General features: G+C 44.0%; 2 protein-coding genes across 4 annotated transcripts; one reads left to right on the top strand and one right to left on the bottom strand.

The window, feature by feature from the left end:
- The first annotated feature begins 1418 nt into the window (after window positions 1-1418).
- Window positions 1419-6510, top strand: LOC310820893 (uncharacterized protein). 2 transcript variants are annotated; one of them, XM_083692725.1, is made up of 2 exons: window positions 1419-1874; window positions 5291-6510. In XM_083692725.1, exon 2 carries the CDS (start codon window positions 5296-5298, stop codon window positions 6274-6276), a length of 981 nt encoding a protein of 326 aa, XP_083548851.1. In that variant the 5' UTR covers window positions 1419-1874; window positions 5291-5295; the 3' UTR covers window positions 6277-6510. The 2 variants fall into 2 exon arrangements, with proteins under 2 accessions (XP_083548851.1, XP_083548850.1); XM_083692724.1 differs by lacking the exon at window positions 1419-1874 and adding an exon at window positions 3995-4141.
- Window positions 6511-7001: 491 nt separating this feature from the next.
- Window positions 7002-13333, bottom strand: LOC310821099 (ribosomal protein S6 kinase beta-2-like). 2 transcript variants are annotated; one of them, XM_083692979.1, is made up of 16 exons: window positions 13161-13333; window positions 12563-12650; window positions 12309-12346; window positions 11957-12071; window positions 11615-11683; window positions 11237-11384; window positions 11006-11063; window positions 10777-10877; window positions 10586-10676; window positions 10329-10419; window positions 10011-10118; window positions 9775-9837; window positions 9413-9490; window positions 9121-9225; window positions 8649-8761; window positions 7002-8438 (listed from the first exon to the last, which is right to left on the bottom strand). In XM_083692979.1, the coding sequence occupies exons 2-16, from the start codon at window positions 12614-12616 to the stop codon at window positions 8246-8248; spliced, it is 1425 nt and encodes a 474-aa protein (XP_083549105.1). In that variant the 5' UTR covers window positions 12617-12650; window positions 13161-13333; the 3' UTR covers window positions 7002-8245. The 2 variants fall into 2 exon arrangements, with proteins under 2 accessions (XP_083549105.1, XP_083549104.1); XM_083692978.1 differs by having other exon boundaries at window positions 12563-12621.
- Window positions 13334-15606: the final 2273 nt, after the last annotated feature.

The following is a 15606-nucleotide window of genomic DNA, read 5'->3' as shown; positions in this document are numbered from 1 at the left end:
TGCAAAAACACCATCACATGTTCAAGGGACAGAAGCTTAAAAGCAGTTTTACGCTCCTCCATGGCATTCACTAGTCTTGTCCCACCCACGACCCCCAGCCCCCACTCACTCGGTCGCTCTGTAATTAGCTTACGTACGAGGGGTTTGATAAGTCATGGGCTCCATGGCATAATGTATACTTGTATGTTGTGGTCGTTTAAACTCCAGGGAGGGACAGAGTGGAGCCATCAAATTATGCCAAGCTTAAATGTATTACCATGTTCATTTTCATTCATTTTCCTTAGATACCCGGACCCAGTTTTCCATGTGTATAAAGACATCCAGACTCTGAATGTATGTTTTTATTCAGCTTTTGAGCCACACAAATATTTTTTTACATGCATTTCAACTGACTATATCTTTGCCAGACATTTTACCAAGTGTTTAAAGATATTGTTGCGTATATGCAACATCGGGCTTGAAAGCGTTAAACTGACTTGAGTGTCCTGACTGAAGTAAATATGTTTTCTATTATAGTGTCAATTTGACTTTAACTCTTTGTTCAACTTTATCTGAAGAAGCCTCTTGGCCGTTTTCAGAGGAATGAGTCCTGTGACTCTCATCACACCTTCATCCTGATTCTCATTGGCTTTCCTGATTTCCTGGTTTATCATGGAATGTGCAGGACCAGGTGTGTAAATCCACAACAATAATGTGTCTGACATAGCCTAACCTAGCAAACTTTTCCTTTTACTAGGGATGTAAATTAGCGAATGTGTACTGTCCCTGTCAACTAAACTGCTGAATTAAAAAAAGTACATAAAAAAAAGAGGGACAAACTGCCTGTTCTACCTGCTGTATTCCAAGGCCTCCCAATGTAACCATATTGGACTATGCAAGGTTTTACCTTCATAACATGGTGTTATGAGGCTTATTCATCTCCAACATCAAATAGTCACAATCTCTCCTCGATGTGATGGCTGATGTGGGGGGGGAACATTTGCAGCTGTGCCTGTGCATCACCCAGAGATGGGTGCTGCACCCAGGGCAGGTGGATGGCATGAGGTAGGAGGATAGATCACGAACAGGTGTCAACGTTTACAGTGTAGTTAATCCTGTACAAAAAAGTACTTATTTTATACAACACATATTTTTAAATGGTTATTATATCATGGTTTATATTTGAACCTACAGCACGTTTATAAGCGTTGTAGAGATAACAGTGGTTTGCACTTCTAACCACCAAACCACCAAGGTGAACTCAAAGAGAATACACTTCACACACAGACAAACTACAGATCAAACTATTTATTCCCAAATGGAGATGATCATGACAGAGATGTCCTAATTACTGAACAGTTGGAGAGTGAGAGGTCGACATTGGAAAAGTCACTTACTGTACATGACCTTTGAGGTAAGCAAACACTGTACGATTTTAACAATTGAGATAGGAAAAACATTATTAGAAATAGATGTACTGTAATGACACACATCAAATCAATTAAAGTAGTAAAATAGCACCTAATATACTATTGCTTTTGCTTTTAATGTAGATGCCTCAATCCTGGCAAGGCAGTGAGTATGACTAAATTATTGCAAAACACTTTGGGTTGATTTTGAGTCACTGTTAAACTCTTAAACATTGTGTAGAAAATCTATCGATCCAGACAATATCCCTGTCATAAGAATAGAATAGAATTACCAAAGTGAAATGTAATGAACAGTTCAAGCAAATGTACATGCAAGTGTAACAGAGCGTGTGGTGTTGTGAGTCATTTGTTGTAGATTTCTGCTGTCTGGAGTGATGAACCAACACAACAACAATGGCCACACCCACCAGAGCAGACAGAACCAGTCGCACCACAACCTCAGTGAGGCTTAAGCACCCGTCACAGGTACTGGAATCTGAGAGAGAAAGAGGGGGGGAGAGAGAGAGAGGAGCAGTAGCAGTTTGAAAATGACGTACATCAAAATGTGTGTTTACTAAGCACAGATATCAGCCTGATACCAGATCTAACCCAGGGTGAACACAGAGGCATCCACATCATCATTTACCCCAATATGTGTTGATAGAATCCAATATTGGGGTAAATTCCCAGTCAAATGTTAACGTTACACATGATTATATATTAAGATTATAAACTATATATCAGGGTTGGGGTCAGTGGAATTTCAATTCAGTCAATTCAGGAAGTAAATAGAAACTGCAATTCAATGATTGCAAATAGGACATTTATTTGGAATGATTTCTCAGTAAACTAAAAATGAGAAGCTTTGACACATTTTTAAGTTTTGGAATTCTTAATTCAAATCACTGCCTGAATTGACTAAACTGAAGTGACCCCAACCCTGCTATAAATAATCAGATCAGAGGCAGAGATGAACCAGAGTGATGTATGACAGGGAATCAGTCAATGGAGAAAGGTCAACATTGATAAAGCCATGGGGTCGATTGATTGCTTAATTGTTTGATTGATTTGAGTGGTTAGTTATGTTAAAAATATAAAATGGGCCTTTTTGATGCAAACAATATGAGACAGGCAGTCCTCGACTAAGGTTGCCTTCACAAATGAATGACGGATGCGAGATCCATCGAAGGTTCGACTTAATTTATGAGGCACATAAAAATGACAGACGGTCTTCTGTCGTCTCTGCCCTCCGTTAACATGACAACCCTGTAGGCAAACTGCTGATTCAATCTGATTCTGGCAGATTTGAAATCTGTCTGTAGAGCCCAGAGTGCAGATCAACTAAATCTGCAATCTCAAACCCAGCATGCAGTACTCACCATAGACAGTCAGATTGAATTCATGAAAGGAAACTTTATCACTGGCGATGATTAACCAATAAACTCCAGTCATTGGTGCTGAGGTCTCTGATGGTGAGAGATCCTGTCTGTCTGTGCAGCTGCAGTCCGTCTCTGAAACCTCCTTTGCACTCTGTGTTTGTTTCTCCTCTGACCCACCCAGTAGAATTGCAGAGGGGATGTTTGGTATTTGGCATAGAAACGATTATACTTTCGACCACTGCTTTTTTGCCATTCTCCATAAAAGCAACGTTCCCTCAAATTCAAGTTTTGTTCTGCATTAAACCAGGAAGTGATAAAGAGACAACATTCTAAATAAGGCATAAGGAGCACACAGTGTAGAAAAAGAGCCTTAGTGGACATTGAGATTGACACTCTGAGGGAGAACCTCAAGAAGATAAAATAACATCGGTGATAACTTTACAGATTGAAGAGGATAACATGGATGAGGGCGACATAGGGGGCTAAAACACCTCAACAGCATGACACACTCACCATAGACAATCAGACTGAAATAATGAATGGAAACGATTCCACTGATGATCTGGAGCTGATAAACTCCAGAGTCATTGGTGGTAAGGTCTCTGATGGTGAGAGATCCTGTCTGTCTGTCCAGCCGCAGTCTGTCGCTGAATCTTCCCTTGTACTTTGTGAAGGTTTCTCTGTAGACACTGTGTCTGGCCTGACTGAACCAAAGGTCCATCGTATCTTAAAATCACTCTCTAATCCAGTCATTCCAACCTGAAGTGTGGCAGTCTCCCCCCGTCTCCCTCTCTCTGTCTCTACTTCAGCCCTCACAGTGCCCTGCAGTGACAAACAAGAGTAAAATAATAGCTGTTCGGGGGTTATTTGGGTCAGACAGAGAATATGTGCATCAGAGGCATTAACCCCGACCACACAGGAAGAGTTAACTAGTCAGTGTAGTAAAGAGTAAAGACAGGAAGTGTACACATACTGTACCAAGTTACAACAATCACGACTGTTCTATACATCTAGAACTAATGTGAGGTGATCACATCACGTGCTGTGTCGTTGCTTCATCAGTGCAAGGCATGATGTGTTTTTCTGTCAATAGCTTTCTCTCTCTCTCTCTCTCACCTTAAATGTCTCCCTCTCTCTGCCACATTGTATCTTTTTCAATCACTTATCTTAAACCATTTCTCTCTCTCTCTCTCTCTCTCTCTCTCACCGTGTCATACTCCACCCACCTTCCGTTTCTCCTTCGTTTCTTCTTGTCTAACTGTTTCTAGCTCATCTAGCAGAGGCCCCTCTTGCTCTTTGAATCTTTCCTCTATATCTCACCGATTCTCTTTTATTTCCATATCTGGCTCAGAATCGGCCTATCATATTCACCAGGTGAGTTTAACGCTTTGATTCTACAGTATATCATGTTTGACATGTAACGGATGAATTTTTTTTATTGAAAAAAAAAATGCTGTTGTATGCTTGTTGTTTTCTGGCCTCCTCTCCCGCTTGTTTTGACCTCCTTTCTGCTTTTCTCTTCAGCCTTTCCTCCATTACCTCTATCCCCTCGTTTTTGTCTTCTGTCCATCTCTACACCTCCTCTCACCTCTCATTATTTCGCCCTCCCACCTCTCTCACCCCTCCACCTGCGATTTCTCTCTCTCTCATTCTGTGTTCAACTTCATCTTTTAAGAATGACTGAGTTTCTATTTTAATATTTCCATTGGTATTTTTCCTTTCCTGCTGTATTCAAGCTGTCACCATTTTAATTTGGGATATGATTCAAATGTTTGAACACAGGCATAATGGGTGCAATGCGCTGAAACACACAGTCAGCCATCATAAAGAAATAATCAGTGTTCATTTCAGGGTTGGTTTCTAATATTTCTCAATAGTGGTGGGGCAAGTGACCACAAAACCAACCAGTCACTGATGCACTTCACGACTTAATCGTAGAGAGAATGGTTTGTGAAAACATGTACTTTCTTAAACCTCTTAAACTCTTAAACAGAACTGCGGAGAGGGGTAGTACACCTTGCAGTGATAGAAAATAATCAAATTATAAAAGTAGCACCTTTCAAACATTTTGAATCCGTGAATCGGTGATGCTTGTGGCACCCAGTACCCAAATTGGTGAGCATGGGAGAGGAGAAGCCATTTAGTTGTCATGACCTCCTTAAGATGGTGGCGTACGTTAACAAACGGTGGTTTTTCACTGGAAAGAACAGTCTGCAGGATAGGTGGGTGTCGTGCTTCTCTGCCGCAAGTGCTGCTGATTTCCTGTTGGCATGTCACAGCAGCTCTTAGAGCACACAACCATTTCCTGTACGTGTGTATATGTGTGTGCATGCTATGATATCTCTCATACATTTTTTATACTTTTCGTCAAACAGCAGCATTCTAGTCCACTTACTTTAGGTATCCATTTCCCGCTCTCAGATCAACATGATGTTCAAAACCAACATCAGAAGTTCAATGCTCTGACTCAGTGTGTGTGTGTGTGTGTGTGTGTTTGTTTGTTTGTTTGTTTGTTCCTCACAGTCACAATGAGGTCCCTGGCTCAGAGCATGCTCTGTCTGTCCCTCCTGACCTTCCACGTCCAGGATGCCACACCAGTCCCTCTTAACTCTTCTACCGTTTCATCACACACTGAGGCCCTGTCCAACAGCAGTCATACACTGTCCACAACGACCCCTGTTTCCACCGACACCACTAACCATTCTGGAACTATGAACAATGACAGGTCTGAGAAGTCCCCTGCTGTTAAAGGGGGTTCCCTGAATGACACCACATCCGTTGCAACACCCATAGCCACTTGGTCAGGGAAGCAGACGTCTGGAAAACCAGGAAGTACAGCCAAACCAGGAAGTACAGCCAAACAGACTGAAACCAGCCCACCATCAATAATATCAACAACAACAGCAACAACAGCAACAACCTCAACCAGCTCTGTCGAGATGAATGCTGGGTCGATTGTGGTGGTGTTTCTGGTTGTGATCATTCTACTCCTCCTGGTCTTCGTCCTGCTCTACAAGTGGCACGCCCACCACTCAGGAGAGGATAGCTCCGCCCCCAGGCTGATACTGAGCGTCAGGGAGCGTGTGAGGGGCTGGGTTAGAACACTGGAGGACCGCCTGGGGTTCCGCCTCTGGCCTGGGAAGAGAGATGGGGTGGAGGGGGACGAGGAGGAGGGAGAGGGGGATGGGGAGGAGGGGAAGAAAGATGGGGGGGCTGGTGTTGGGGGAGTGAGAGGCGGACGGAGGGGTGACGAAGAGGAAGAGGAGGGGGACTCCTCAGACGACTATTCCAGTCTGGAGGGGATTGACTTAAGGGAGAGAGCCAACAATCGTGAGGAAGAGAAGGAGGAGGAGGAGAAAAAAGTGGAAAAGAGGAAGAAGGAGGGAGGCCAGGATGAAGCAAAAGGAGAGAATGATGGAAAGAAGGAGGGAGAAGCGCTTCCATCTGTTATGTCAGGAGAGGAAAAAGGTGAAGAAGAGATGGTGACATGTGACCTAACCAAACTCTGAAGAAAGAAATAAGGACGGAAGGGGAAAGATTTGGCTGTGGAGAAGGTGTGGGGCCGGAACAAAGTCATGAGAAAGATTTTGTGGTACAACTTTGTCACTTTTAGAGTGTGTCAATCTGTATGTATTTGAAAGTGTCATGCATTCCACTGTGAACTTCAGCTAAAAGTGTTTTTTGTAGTTTCTGTTACATAATTACTTTTTTATTGCCTTTTAATAAACTGACCTTCCAACATGTGGAGCTGTGATCGATTACTGCCATTATGTACGTATAGAAATAGAGTGGGGGAGGGTTCCACTCTTTTCAGTGGCTGTTCATTCATACATTCCAATTGTTGAGTGACTTCTCTGTTCAACATTAATTCCCTTCTTTGAACTATAATGACAGCAGCAGGCTAGTTGCATTCAGAATTCATGATTTTTCAAATGAAATGTATGAATTGAATAAGCAAACATGCTCATCACTTTGAATCCAACTGAACGGAATCCTAATTTGGTTTGGGAACTGTACCCCATAACTCCTCTGAAATAGAGGCCTCGCCTACAAGACTGACAGACGGATAGACACAACCACTCAACACCATTGGCAATTAAGTTTGCCTTTATTCTTCAGGATTCTGCAACCCAATCCTCCTCACAACCACAAACGAGCCAGAGAAGAAAAAAAAAATGTGAGAAAAAATAAAATCTCATAAAACATTCAACTTTGATCCAGAAACTGTCAGCAGTCCAGTAAATAATATTCTTTAAATTAAATAATACATATTTTGTCAATATTATTATCTTCCCCACCCACCAACCCCAAAGTATATGATTGTTTGTGATATAGAGGTCATGTGTATTCCAAGCCTAGTTCACACGGTGCTAGGACAGGATGTTTGATACCAGAGCTGAAGATAAACTGCGGTCGAATCTCAAATCTATTTCCTCAATTACTTGTGTCCTCTCTCCTCGATTCCTTCTCAAAACCGATAGGAGGAGAAGGCTTGAGGGGCGGAGCCTTAGAACTCCTCCTCCAATGAGTTTTGAAAAGGAGGTGGCAAGGATAGAGGATCCGAGGAAGCAAGGGAAAGACTTGAGATTTGGCCACTGGTTCACCTTTGGGCTTTGAGAGGGTGCCATGCTGGTTAGTTCAAGGACGATCACAACGTTATTACAATGTTATTGTAAAGGTTTGTGCCAACATGGACAATGCTCTTACAATGCTCAACACTTTGTTTATGTACAGCTCTGCTTAACACTCGGCTTCATATGAGTGCATGTAAAACACTAAGGGTTATTTCATCATCTCCTCAGACACGGGACTCGTACATACCAGTCCAACTGGGTGTACAGCTGTGAAATGTAGTTGTTTTTTCATAACCAAAATACTCTTTTTTTTGTTTTTACAAGATTATCTTTAGCTGAGTGTCGATTCTGTACAGTGGTTCATGAATGCGCAGCTATACGTACATTCCTGCCATATAATGACATATCTATACTATGATGAGTGACATGAGTCCTTTGAACATTATGAAAATGGCAATGTCAAGTGCTTTGGCAGCAGTTGGTGGTGGTGCTCTCTTCACCAACACGGCACTTTGAGAGAAATGTAAAGTGAAGAGAGAGTGGCTGAGTTCCAATCCCATAGCTTGCCCCCGACCCTAAACACTTGTTAACTCCCCCCCTGATGTATTGAGAAAACAGAATATATGGTACTAATGGTAGGATATAGTATGACGGTTGGTGGATATTGGATGGTATTACTTGCACCAGTCTACGTAGCACAATCACACCTGATTAAATGAATCAACTAATCATCGAGAATATGATCAGCTGAACCAGATATGTTAGTGCTGTTAGACCTTTCAGATCAATAGGGGGCAAGTCAACGAGGGAAGAAGGAAGGGAGCAAGGTTAGGGGATTGGAACTCGAGCCTGTGAGAAACACAGGGCCCCCCCTGAGAAGTGTCGGGACTCCGCCTCCTCCTGTTCATCTCCGGAGGTTTTTCTGCTTCTTGTTGCGACCGGGCGTCCTGATTGGCTGTGTGGCGCCATTGTCAATGGGCGGAACTTGGGGAGGGGGCGGGGAAGAGGTCTGGGAGAGGAGGTCCGACTCGCTCTCTGCTCCTCCTCCTCCTCCTCCTCCGGACTTGAAGGGACCGGTGAGAGAGAACTTGAGAGGGCTGCGAGGTGAGGAGAGAAGGAAAGGGAATGAGTTAGATAAGTAGGAGGGTGGGAGAAATACTTGTGTCAGGGGGACTGTTATACACTAGTTATAAACTAGTTATAAACAGTCACATCTAGGCTACATAAGTAAATGTTCAGGTACAGGTGTCGTGTGTGTGTGGGTGTGGGTGTGGGTGTGGGTGTGTGTGGGTGTGTGTGTGCGCTACCTGATAGGCGTGCGTGGGCTGCTGTTGTGTCTGCGAACAGGGCGGGTCCTGGGCTCAAAGGAGAAGCCCTCCTTCAGACTCTCCAGCACAGAGGGAGCCACGTAGGTAAAACCCTGGCAACAAGGACAAGACCACCAACCATTAACGACGTGGACAATCAATCGAGCCAAACGTTTTCAACACGCCTTTCGTGGGAGGCTGAAAGTCTTGAGTCGGTGAATATCTAAGTCCTCCTATAGGAGGCGGTACACAGATAATGTGAGGTCAGGTGTGTGAAAGACTGGGGGTGAAGGAGTGGAGAGACGAAGGAGGTAGAGAGATCCGAGGTGAGCGGAAAGAAAATTAAGTCGTGAATAAGCTGATTCAGGAGAGAAAAAGAGTAAAAGGGTAAAAGAGAGATGGAACAGTGAACAGGTGAATGAAAAGATAAAAGGTGTGAGGAGGCGAATGACCCCGATGGAAAGAGTCTCACGGCAAAGTGCTCGGCGCTGTGGCTCATGGTGGAGTCGTCAGGGCTGTCCACGGGGGTCTGCTTCGTGAAGCGCGTGTCAAACTGACTCACGTCCTCATCCGACTGCTGCAGAGAGACAAAGAGAGGGGGAGAGAAGAGGGAGGGAGAGAGAGAGAGGGAGAGCCTGGTCATATGTCAACGCCATCACAGTTTGTATATCTGCATATTAATTCGAAAGACCCAGGATGAATTGTATCATAAGCCATTGAGGTGAGGGGACTGTAGATCGAGTGACAGGAGAAAGGTGAAGTACCAGTGATGGCCTGTAGGGCGGCTCCACTCTCTTATTCAGCAGGTCGTCCCAGTTGATGTGTCTGAAGAAGGGATGCCTCTGTAGAGAAGGGCAGAGTATCAATGCTGACATAAACCCACTCTTCTCTTTTTCAATCAGAACACAATCGTTACAATCATGCAGCAGTCTTCGAGCTATAAGCATGGACGGATAGTTACAAAGCGTCACACTGCCCATAGTAAACAAAGGGTAGTGAGGAGGAATAGATGTGTGTATCAGTGGAGGAATGAGGAATGGTGTCAAACATGTGTGTTTACAATCAGCCCTTCCTCCGGTTTCTGCCTCCACCAGCCTCTCCTGGTGTGTATGTTACTGGGTATCACCTGTATGTCTGCACAGTCGGCCGCACTGGAGCCTAGTCGCTGGGAAGGGCTCTTCTTCAGGAGCTGGAGGGAGGGAGGGAGTGAGTGAGTGAGTGAGTGAGTGAGTGAGTGAGTGAGTGAGTGAGTGAGGGAGTGAGGGAGGGAGGGAGAGGGAGAGAGGGAGATTGTCAGGAAGGTTTCAAATGCAGTCTGAACAGTGTTCTAGGACAGAGGCTATCCGAGGCGGGGAGTCATACCTTCTTGATCATGTCTCTGGCGTCCAATGTGAGGTAGGGGGGCAGGTTGAGCTTACACTTCAGGATCTTATCGATCGTTTTCTTCCTATTCTCAGCCGTGAACGGAGGCTGTAGCAGGAAGAGGGAGGGAGGGAGGGAGGGAGGGGAGGGGTGGGAGGACAAGAGTCAAAAGCCTTTCATTATGTCTTCATCCAAGTGTAGGTCATTACAAATTCACAATAGCGAGATGCTGTGCTAAATATTCTGAATCTAATTTTTGTTCCCCCTCCTTTTCTCATCAACTCTCCCTCCCTCCCTCCCTCTCTCCCTCCCTCTCACCGAGCCGGTCATCATGTCATACATCAGCGCTCCAAGACTCCACCAATCCACTGCCCTGTTATGCCCTGTACGTGTCAGGATCTCTGGAGCCCTGAGAGAGAAGGAGGGAGAGGGAGAAGGAGAGGGGGAAAGAGAGAGAGAGAGAGAAATGGAGGGGGAAATTACTTCTTGTGTCATTCAGGAGCACTGAAGTCTCAAAGAGTGCCAGCGGAGGTGCAGCATCCTTGTCTCACCGCAGGGTGGCGCTAGAGACTCACATGTACTCGATGGTTCCACAGAAGGTGTGTGTGACTGCCCCATCATGAATGGACTCCTTACACAGGCCAAAGTCAGTCAGCTTGATGTGCCCTGAGACACAGACAGATACCATGTTTGTGAGTGGTTAAGTATAACAGGCCAAAATAGTGGATCCACTAGAAACATGAGACACACACATGCACGCACACACCTTGGTGGTTCAGCATGATGTTTTCCGGTTTCAGGTCTCTGTAGATGATTCCGTTTGAGTGGAGGTGTCCCAGAGCCAGTGTGATCTCACCCAGATAAAAACTATTTAAATCAAACAGGGGGACAACAATTGTGAACACACATACATATACACATACTGTATATAGCTTGTATACAGCTTAGCTATTCTCTCAATCTCATGTGTGTATAAGTATCTCTCTCTCTCTCACCAGGCAGTGTCCTCCATGAAGATGCCCTCCTTCTCCAGCTGCATGAACAGCTCCCCACCTGTGAAACAAACAAACAAACAAACAAATAGCATGTTGAGAGAGGTAGAATGAGCGACAAAAGGTTCAGAATCCAGAGACAGACATTGTTGTCCCCAGACGACATCCTCTTATCTCCCTCTCTCTTTCACCCTCTTCTTCCCTACCTCCCTCCCTCCCCCTCCCTCCCCTCACCAATCAGACACTCCAGGATCAGGTAGAGTTTGCCTCCCGTCTGGAAAGCGTAGAGCAGGTCCACGATGAACGGGTGTCGGACGGTCTCTAAGATCTCCCGCTCTGCGCGTGTGTGCGCTGTGTCCTTAGCGTTGCACACTATCTTAGCCTGAGAGCCAGGAGAGGAAGGAGGGAGAGGCGGAAGACGAAGGGGAGGGACACAGGTGAGAGACGGACAGAGAAGAGAAAGACTGTTTTATGTCTTCATAGATTTAAACGTTAAATCTTCGTAGATTTAAAACGGCTTGGCGATATTAACATAAAACAGTATGTTTTGGGTTGAGAAGGAACATAAAGAGGAGAATGGTTGGGAGCAAGTTTCAGAGGAACCAGGAGTACCTTTTTCAGGACCTTCATGGCAAATATTTTCCCTGTCTGCGGGCCCTGTACTTTTCGGACCTGGAACACCTGCATGTTGAATACAAAGGGTTAAATAGTCCAGTCTTAGACCAGGGCAAATACACACATCACTGATATAGATACGTTTAACCGACACACATGCCTTGACATGCATGGATGCTTGTGACGTGCCTTCAATTTGGTAAAAAATGTGAAAAAACCGAATATGCTTCTTGCATGGCTTGTGGGCTATGGAAAAAAGAAAATCGGTCACTCACACTCACACACACACACACACACACACACACACACACACACACACACACACACACACACACACACCTTGCCATAGCCTCCCTTGCCCAGCACAGTGAGCAGCTCAAAGCAGTCTGGTCCAACTCTCTCGCTGTCCCTGTTAACAGTTACACTGGTGAGCTCCACCTCCGCGATCTGAACTCTGAGAGAGAGGACCATTAGAGAGAGGGAGTGGTGGAATTTAGCGAGAAGGAGAGAGTGAGAGGTGTGATAGAGAGTGGAGTTAGACAGGAGGGAGAGAGGAATGAGAAACATAGAGGGAGAAACGAAGAAGGATATTTAAAGGGACAGACAAGAATGAGAGTCGATGAACATGGATGATTAAAAGACGATGGATGAAGAGTGGTGATGATGATGAATGTAGAAAATATATACATACGGGTCCGACTCTGCTACTGTTAAGTCACAAACGTCATCCTACAGGGCACAAGACAAAAAAGATAATGCCATTTTAGGAAAATAGTATTGCACCTTGGAAAGGGAAGGGCAGGGAAGGGAAGGGACTTGTGGGGTGGAAGGTTTCTCAGCGTTCTTATGCATTTTCCAAGGAGTCTTTCTGCTGGGCACATCCCTAATACATTTCAAAATCAATATGTTTTGCATCAACAAGTTAAAAACGGAAAAGAAACCCACCTCTGCATCGCTTAGATCCTCAGATTCGAGGTCAATGTCGAAAACTCCTGCCATCCTCCCTGCCGTTCAAATGACAGAACAGAGGTAGCTACAGTTCGAGACATGTCAACATTAGAACTCACGTTTCTATATGCTGTTGTTGAACGCAGCTGCTGGCTGAAACTGGGACAAATGCTTAAAAGTCGCCACAACACCAAACCATGGGGGTTAGCTAGGTGGGATCTATGCTCTAATCGGGTTTAGGAGATGGATTAACTTGGAACAACTTGGCTGGAAAAAATAGCTTGCTTTAGCTAGCTCGCTACCTACCTAACTAGCTATCTAACGTCAACATGCACGATTCAATAAATGGATAGCCACCCAGTCAGGCAGCAAACAAGTTGGCTAATCCAGTAAATGTGGCAAGAGTCTGGCTACGGCAACATGCTGTATGTAGTGCGTGTCACACAGAACGTTAGGTGGTCACACGATCATGGTTTGCAGGAGAAAAGCAATCTCGGAATGAAGTTTGGGATTCTTACAGGATCGGTCGTGATCCTATCGGTTTGACAGCTAGCTACTGCCGCTAGCTAGAAATGGTAGATAGACCTGAACACACCTTCATTCGTGACCCAGGTGAACTTCTTCTTTCGCTTTCCTTCGTCTGATCCTCCCCGAAAAAACACCAAACTTACAATCACTGTCGGTAATAATTCTATTTAAGTTAATGATATAATATTGTCTTATCTCCTTGGCAGCCCGTTTTTGCTGATGTTTGTTTCTCATGGCACGCGTAGCTGAACTTTCAACCCTCCTACGTCATCAATAAAATGCTATAGAAATAGAATGGATAGAAACGAAGGTAGGCAAAGTGTGGGACTGCGAGTGTGGGGTGTGATCGGGATCAAGGAATGTAATAATCAATAAATCATTAACTCAGCTCACTGAGTTGGAATGTTTATCAGGACCATATCTCTCTCTCTCTCTCTCTCTCTCTCTCTCTCTCAGAGAGAGAGAGAGAGAGAGAGAGAGATATGGTCCTGATAAACATTCCAACTCAGTGAGCTGAGTTAGTGATTTATTGATTATTACATATATATATACACACATACTCGCCGGCCACTTTATTAGGTACACCTTGCTAGTACCGGGTTGGACCCCCTTTTGCCTTCAGAACTGCCTTAATTCTTTGTGGCATAGATTCAACAAGGTGCTGGAAACATTCCTCAGAGATTTTGGTCCATATTGACATGATAGCATCACACAGTTGCTGCAGATTTGTCGGCTGCACATCCATGATGCAAATCTCCCCTTCCATCACATCCTAAAGGTGGTCTATTGGATTGAGATCTGGTGACTGTGGAGGCCATTGGAGTACAGTGAACTCATTGTCATGTTCAAGAAACCAGTTTGAGATGATGTGAGCTTTGTGACATGGCGCGTTATGCTGCTTGAAGTAGCCATCAGGAGATGGGTATTGTGAAAACGTGTTCTTTATTTGAAGGAGAAGACAAACTACTTCTTACTTTTCGCAATTTATTTATATGTCAAAATTCTAGGCTTGTACAAGGACCACTTTTGACGAAGAAAATCACAGTCAGCAAGCTGTTAATCTGTAACCAACCCTCCAAAAATGGATTCATTCAAACAGTCAAACAAAGCATTTACAGTATACAAAATGATTGTGATTGGCTATTTGGTTGGGGAGGAACCGTGGTTTAGACTTGGCATCCCTTGTTGTTCACGGGCTGGTCACACCATTCATCCCATCTGCGGAGTCAGCACCCTGTAAGAGATAAGATACCTACTCTGGTATGTCCTCCCTAGCCTGGTACTTTTCCACTATAGCTCTTTGTGTGTTGCGACATCTTTCCTGATGACCTGGCTCAACCTCTCCATGTATTAATCCAACGCACTATGGGACTAATGCTTGATTCATCTCATTTATCAACAGGCCATCACATTAGCAAATTTAGCACACTGCAGTAATGTATTTTTATTATAGCAAAAATAAACTGTTTATATAAAATTAATTTCCAACACTTCTCAATCAAGAGTTAATGATTACCAAAGATAAATGTTTCCTGAATCAGATTGATTAAAAAACAAGTTAATTCAATTGATTTGCACATGGAATATCAAATACAATTATCAACAACTTCTCAATCAAAAGTTAATGATTACCAAAGATAAATGTTTCCTGAATCAGATTGATTAAAAAACAAGTTAATTCAATTGATTTGCACATGGAATATCAAATACAATTTTTAATCACCCTCAATAAAGAACTGAAAAGCTTTATTTATTCGTCTGCTATTGAGCATTATGATGCAACTGTTTTCATAAAAATAATTTCTAACAAATCCCTCCTTTCACACCTTTTAAGGTGTGAACCAAAAATAAACTTTTTTTTTCTTTTTTACATCTCAACAGTATACTGTGGTCATAAAGGGATGGACATGGTCAGCAACAATACTCAGGTAGGCTGTGGCATTTAAACAATGCTCAATCGGTACTAAGGGGCCCAAAGTGTGCCAAGAAAATATCCCCCACACCATTACACCACCACCACCATCCTGAACCGTTGATACAAGGCAGGATGGATCCATGCTTTCATGTTGTTTACACCAAATTCTGATGAAAAACAAAAACATATATACTTCATCATAAATGTATGAATAGTTTAAAGTCATACACAAAGCCATAATTGTTGATGTCAACTGTGGCTGTCTTTGTCTGCGTCAATCAAGGGAAGTGGCTGTTTTAGTGGTTTCGTTGAGGAGAAACAGCTCTGGGCAGCTCTGTGGTCACAGCTTCCTGCAATGCCACACTATAAGCAGTCTGGAGGTAAAACCAACACCTATGACTGTGATGTACTGTAATGTCACCATTTTGACTGAGCTTTAAAAACATTTTGTGTGTGGGAGGGAGGGAAGTGCGGTTGAGCAAATAGCACCTTTTTTCTAAAAGAAGTGGAAGTGGGGAGGTGGAGCCTGAGTTCGAAATTTGTGGCTTTAGCTGGAAACATTAAACATTTGTGTCACACAGCTCTTGGAAGGTAACAG

Source organism: Argentina silus (assembly GCF_951799395.1).
Source record: "Argentina silus genome assembly, chromosome: 21".
NCBI classification, from domain to species: Eukaryota; Metazoa; Chordata; class Actinopteri; order Argentiniformes; family Argentinidae; genus Argentina; species Argentina silus.
The sequence above is the reverse complement of the archived record's forward strand: the minus strand, read 5'-3'. Positions and strand labels throughout refer to the sequence as shown.